This window comes from Sycon ciliatum, chromosome 1 (assembly GCF_964019385.1).
Source record: "Sycon ciliatum chromosome 1, ocSycCili1.1, whole genome shotgun sequence".
In the NCBI taxonomy this organism is placed as follows: Eukaryota; Metazoa; Porifera; class Calcarea; order Leucosolenida; family Sycettidae; genus Sycon; species Sycon ciliatum.
The window spans coordinates 51,637,587-51,644,505 of NC_088643.1; the positions used below are offsets into that span (position 1 = coordinate 51,637,587).

The window sequence follows — 6,919 nt, forward strand, 5'->3', positions numbered from 1 at the left end:
AATGATGATGGATATGAATATGGAGTATGTCCAGCATTATACTAGCACAATGTAATGTGTTTACGCGCTGCTAGCTCTTGAGTCTTGTGGAAAACGTTCCGGAGAACTTCCCGGATCCCAGAGGCAGAGGGCCAGATGCAGACCGGACAGGCAGACAGGTACACCTGTCATGGCTGTTTAGGGCCCGGTCCCACATGCACTTGAGAGTTGCGGATCCGCTGCAGCGGTGTCGCAACAGCGTGTATCACCATGGAAACTGCGAGTAGCGGAACTTCCGCCGTGGCGGAAAGTTCAAATCCGCTACTCCAAAATTTTTGGAGCGTATACTCTCCTGCGGAAGTTCCGCTCCTGCGATCGAGCGCGACACTCCGACATAGTGGGCGATTTTTGTTGTTCGATTTTATTTTCGATCATGAAGTGGACAGTTTGACTTTAGTCAGAGCAGCTACGGCTGCAGTTGTACATGTATGTTGAAGTCAAGACTCGTTTGGCCAAGGGATGAAGAGAGATACGGAGCGATAGGTGGATAGCCGAGAAGCTGAAACCGATGGCTGCGGCGTCGGCCAAAGACCAAATCCCGGACCCGTGAGCAGCCAAGCATGGCCATCATGTAAAACCACGCAGGGGGACCACTGTGATGTAGGTCTAGCAAGAGCGATACATGTACTATTATTACTATCTGTAGCAGTTATCATTGGTTATCGTCGACGTGCTGCTCAACAAGTTCGTACTAGCATTCAGCAACAAAATGTCGCTGCGGTCTCCATTGCCTGTCGACAACGTCTCGCCAATCGACCTCTACCCAACGGAAAATCCATTCTTTCAGATTACTAGTATACTATACAGAACAAAGACTCAAAGTCAACAATACCGAACCCACGACATGTAACTAATGCTTGATACTCAACAAAAACAACGACCTGTCCAACACCTAGTATCTACATCAACAGTACATCAGTGCTGCGTTGATGTGTCCACAAAGGACGAAACAGTTCTGTCCACAGACACAGTACTGACTGTACACCATCAGTACAGTACGTGCACGCGTACTTCGAAGTGAAAGCATGCTTGAGTTGCAGGAGAGCTGCACTGAATTTTTTGGAAGTCAGAGAGGCGCGCTCGCTTCGTTCGCCGTGCGCGCGTGAGCATGTGAGACCACGCGAGCATTTTGTCGCAGGAGAGGTGCGACACCACTCCCGCAAAACCTTGTCGCACCAGCGGATCCGCCACTGCATGTGGGACCGGGCAAGTGTTTACTACTCTTGTAGATACGGATACGGGATAGTGCATGGACCATTGTGGACGAGGCGCTAGGCCGAGGAGAATATTTTTTTTCATAATCCCCAAGGGAGTGGCACGTGATGGTCAGCCTACGGCCCTACGCGGCTATGGCTGACCATCACGTGCATGTTGATTTGCTGTAAGTGTAACAATACAGTAATCATTGGGAGTCTAGTCATATACATGTACATGATTGTACAATGTTCAATCATAACGTCAATACTGACAATAGTACAATCATGTAGACCTACAGTCATAACAGAAAAGGGTTACCAGGGTTACCGTTATGTACTCTTGCTAACGTCATGACAATATTGTTGCAAGGCGGATGACGCACTTAAACTTGCTCCCATGGCCGTGTCGGGACTCGGGACATCACCAACCCCGTCTAACCTACAGCGAGCACCTTCTCACAACAATGTCATAATTAGTATCATGGTGGTGACAGTGACTGCAGTCAGCTGAGGAGCTGAGAGAAGGACGCCATGGCCAGAAGTTGGACAATGAAAGAGGATGTACAAGGAAAAGAAATAACATGATTGTATGTCTGGTGTAGCAGGTATACCCTGCCGCCTAAATTAGTACCCCTCCCCCTGCACACTACCATTGCAGGATTCTGGCAAGTGTCCGTTGCTAGTGTAAGTTTCAGCTCGGCAAACAATGTACTCGTGAAAGTGGTCGGACTTTGAGCGCCTGGGTCTACCAATATCGGTCACCTGCACAGAAATACTAAAGTAGGTGATCTACAATAGCAACTCAGGGGCACTAGCCCTTGGCAGATAATGTACTGAGCATGCAGACACGTTGGCAGAATTCGGTACTTTTTCAGGTACATGTATGCTTCATGCATCTTTGGTATCGTTATGGATAAAAAAGAAGGACAGAAGTTGAGGATTTTCCCGCCTGCTTTTTGAGCAGAATTTGCCAAATTTCCGAGCATATTTCCGAGCATATCCCGCCAAGGGGTTTAAAGGAGACATTGACATGATAATTATGGTGAAAAAGGAGAAGGATAAAATTGACCTGACACCAACACATTACAATTGTCTTCACAGTATTCTACAAGAGTAACCATGGTAACAGTTTAAAATTCTTTGTCAGCGTGCCACATCCCATGCAGTTGATTTCTGGTAAGCAAATCTTCAAAATGCGAATATTTATTTTCGGCAATTTTCGGCCTGGTCATGTTTGGCCGAAAATGTATTGCGGCAGAATTTTTGTTTTGCAAGGTTCAGTGTGACAGTGTATACAGGCGGCAGCAGTACAGGCCGAAAATTTCATGCGGCCGAAATTTGAATGGGCCGAAAATATGTAGACTACTAGACTTACAGTAGCCGAATTGCCTTGGCCTGACTGGGCAACATGGTGACAAGCACTTGCAAAGCCATGCCAGCAGACATGCGAAACACGAGACTCCCAATTACGGGGGGGGGGGGGGGGGGGGGTCATCTACAGGCTAACATGTACTTTCGGTAACTCAATGAGTTTGTTTGAGAGGTACAGTCAACTTCGCTAATAACGACTGCGGATATTAAACGACAATTCGCGAATAACGACAGAATTTCCATGCCCAGAGCAAAGTCCCATCCAACTGTAATACATATAATGAGACTTCGGGTATAACGACACTTTGTGAATAACGACACTTTTCTGATGCCCCGCCGAGTGTCGTTATAAGCGAAGTTGACTGTACCTGGTTCAAGTCCTGCCTGGGAGCGGTTTTTCCAGCTGTGCTGCTACCCACAGTCAACTGGGAACTTGTTGCCAGGCCTCTACCAGCCTTCAAGCTGGGTGTGCAGAAAGATAGTGTAACGTTAATCACCGATTGGAACTGTTCAAACTGGTACATGCATATGGCTAATGGGATCTTTCTCGGCACTTGTACCAGTGGTCGTGAGACTTATCCACTCACCCCCACCATTAGGCGCTGCATCTGCCGCTAGGGTTTACCGGGTGTTAGCGGCCGTCGTGAGTTCCCTTCGGGAACGGCCACGATAATTTACTCTTTTTTTTAATGAGTTTGCTTTCTACCCCCAAACAGTGGAAAACTGCCAAATGGGGAAGCTACCACAGACTTCCAAGTAGGAAGCCCAAACTGTGGCTTCTACTTCTGTGGGTTTAGAGAAAGTCTGCGTGTCTGGCGACCTCTACCAGCCTTGAAGCTGTGCGTGCAGAAAGATAGTGTAACATTGGAATTGTTCAAACTGGCATTCCGTGTGGTTTGGTGTGGCCAGGCTTGGCCGTTACTGTTCTCTGCATACTGTTCTACTTCGAAATGCTGCTACTATTATTATCACACTGTCCTAGCTGATTCGGGCACAGAACAAAACAACCAGTTTTCCTTGAAAATCCAAGTGTCAGAATGGACCAATTCGAAGTTAATTGAGTAAAAAAAGATGCTATTGATAATTTTGATATACATACTAACTCATGATTGTTGACGGTGACACAAGGGCGGATGGCAGTGGCAGCACTGCCATTCAAGAACAGTAACTAAAGCATGCATAAGAAATAACGTTTCTGGACGTTTGATGAAAAGCAGCCTAAGTTGCTGAAAGCTCGGCTAAAAGTGAGGTAGGAAAGAAACGACTATGTTCACTGTGAATGTGACCAGCACATTGAGTGGAGCAGCACTGTGTACAGGGGAGCATGCAAATGGTTGAATACCTGTACAGGAGTTTAATACGTATTATGGACGTTGACTGTGGCTCTGCGATAGTGCACTAGGAAGGTCATTTCAATGGGACCTTCTGCGAAGAAAGGCGGAAAATAGACGTACATGCATACTCACACGTTTCTACGTTGTGCATCAAGTGTGCATCAATCAATGGCATCGTCACTTCAGGCTGTGCACCGATACGTTAGTTAGGGGATTTCCCCCATGATCAAAACCCACAGGCACACACACAGTCATCTAGTAGTGGCTAACCGGTGTACGGCGATCAAGACCGAATGTAAGATGGCGACGGCAACCGTGCCCGCTTCACCTCCGCCGACGTCCTCGCTTGGCCGCCGGTGCCTCCTGCTCCGTCGGCAAGGATGATCGACGCTTACCACCCCCACCTGCTTTGGGAGCAGCGGCTGTGGCGGTGGACGGTGGTGGTTCCTTCTCGGCCTGTGCAAGTTGATATCTAGAGCAGCGTGTTAAGGATGTTCAAAGTGCACTGGTTGGACTCCTCTCTTTACAACGAGCTGGGCAGACACTGGACACCTCTATGCATACACATCACTGGCATGCCTGTTGCCCCTACAACTACACACCGGTAGTATGATTGAACATCAGGGCATGCCACACGATAAGAGCTTGCGAAAAAAAGAAGAAGAATTCAATTCATTTGTGCCTAGTTGTTGCACTTTCTGACTGTATAATTATAGTATCTGGTTACAGTGATGGAGAGTTACTCTTAACTCGTATCCATATGTCCTTTTCCTTTTTACATTTATTATTGGCTTAACATCTGAGTTTCAAATTCAATTCAATTCACACACATATTCACATTTCCAAAATACATATGCCCATCCCAGAGTACGGTGGGCAAACATAGAGAGTGGAAAGTGCTTCCTTTTGCTCTCCACTGACAGTGGATATGTGGATTCAACTGGTGATACACATGTATGATATGATGCTTGCTTCTACCCAAAACAACCCACTGTTCTTGATAAGACACTCGGCGATGTTCATTGTTGCAAACTACTCGCCACTACACTGAACCGACAGAGGCCGTCAACACCCTCTCACAGGTGTTGGAGCACGAGTTGATGTCAGATGAAATGTAATGAGGTGTTGTTATTCAACATTTTAAATATGGAGATTTTCGTCTCAAAGCTGAGAACGCTATGCTCATTTTGATTTCAGCACTTTACACATGATTTTTGAGGACCTGCACGGCTACAAAACTACAGCTGTACCCGGAAACTGAATCACAAGAGCAGCAATGCTGATCACTGCATAGCACTGGCATTACAAGCACTGGGATAACTTGGCATTGCACTGTAGTGCAGCATTGCTATTCACAAGGTTAAGTTACATTTGCCACAAGTGTAGAACAAAAATACAAGGGTACATGATTGTACATGGCCCTGGCAACACAACCTGCTAGCTCTTTTCAAAAGAGCAACTTAGTCATGGGTAAGGATACTCTTCAACTGACGTGGACTGCCGCAATACTCCTGTGAGAATGTACTCTGGTGAGACGACAGGCCGGCCCGCCTGCTGACACTTGCCGATGGATGTGTGATCATTACCGGCAGCTACCACAATGCAATCTGAGGAGGACTTGTTGGGAAAGGAGGAGAGGACCTGTATGGTAACAGAAACAAACAATATAAAGTATGAACAGCAGCAGCAGCAGAAGTAGCAGCAGTAGCAGTAGCAGCATAAGCCCGCATTTACACACAAATGCACGTACCTACCTACAGGGCATTGCAGGTGCTGTAGGTGCATGCTTGTCCCGAGACAAGAGCAGTCGTGACATACAACCCACTGGAACGTGTTTGAGAAGCAGAACGATACACGATCGCTGTGATTCTCCCTCAAAAGGCACATCATGCACAGCGAAGGTGTAAATCTAAAAACAACTGCAGCACTATACCTTCACTATACCTTCACTATACCTTCACTATACCTTCACTATACCTTCACTATACCTTCACTATACCTTCACTATACCTTCACTATACCTTCACTATACCTTCACTATACCTTCACTATACCTTCACTATACCTTCACTATACCTTCACTATACCTTCACTATACCTTCACTATACCTTCACTATACCTTCACTATACCTTCACTATACCTTCACTATAGCTGTAGTGCACAGCCATTAGCTACATGTACCTACCTCACCACCACCACAACGGACAATTTCTGGACAACACAAACAAATCAAGACGAGAAAAAACAGATTGTACAATTAACATGTAGCACGCGGCGATACGGACAAGCAGAAGAACAGCAGAGAAACAATATGAGCTCAGCAAGGAAGCCAGGTAGCCTGCTGCTCCCATGGCCTGCCACAAGCATCTTTATATACCATACTGTTAAGCGACAAACTTTCGCTGCATGGAAATTTTGGTTTTCTAAGAATTCCACTGGTTCATGATAAAGAAACTTTCGTGATTTTATCTCTTTAGTTGGATTCTGCATTGTTCACAACAATGCAAAGAGCAGTTTGCGGCGATTTATCTCCGCGGATGTGGGATCAATGCAAAAATAGCGAAATTTAAACTCTTGCGAAAGTTTCTCACCTTACTGTACATGATACCGGGGACGGTCCTCATAGGAAAAGAGTGCAAATCTGAAAGTACACTGCCACGATACCTGTATAATTGTTCAAACTGTATTTTTCAGAGAATAAGCTACACTGGAGTGTAAGCTGTGCACAGATTTTGTTGTCACGAAATATCGCCATCTACCCAGTCTATCACCGTTAAGTTGACCATTGTAATATAAATCGCACCGAATTTGTTTAGGTGAATTACTGGTGGTTAAAGTACGGCTTATACTCCGGAAAATACGGTTCTCGGTGCGGTTTATGATAACAGAAATGGCAACCGGCAATATGATTCCCCGCAAGGCAATCATGACACTGAGCAGACACTAACCGGCCATTTGATCCGGAGGTGGCTTGACA

General features: G+C 46.1%; 1 protein-coding gene across 1 annotated transcript in view; it reads right to left on the reverse strand.

Moving 5' to 3' along the window:
* Positions 1-3,508: 3,508 nt before the first annotated feature.
* LOC135830963 (mediator of DNA damage checkpoint protein 1-like) overlaps positions 3,509-6,919 on the reverse strand; it is a 7,575-nt gene continuing 4,164 nt past the window's right edge. The window contains exons 6-9 of the mRNA XM_065343202.1: positions 6,891-6,919; positions 6,128-6,153; positions 5,421-5,581; positions 3,509-4,412 (exon numbers count right to left, since the gene is read on the reverse strand). The exon at positions 6,891-6,919 is cut by the window's right edge and continues 63 nt beyond it. Coding sequence (XP_065199274.1) covers positions 4,265-4,412; positions 5,421-5,581; positions 6,128-6,153; positions 6,891-6,919 — 364 coding nt within the window. The 3' untranslated portion in view covers positions 3,509-4,264. The remainder of the gene's footprint in view (positions 4,413-5,420; positions 5,582-6,127; positions 6,154-6,890) is intronic.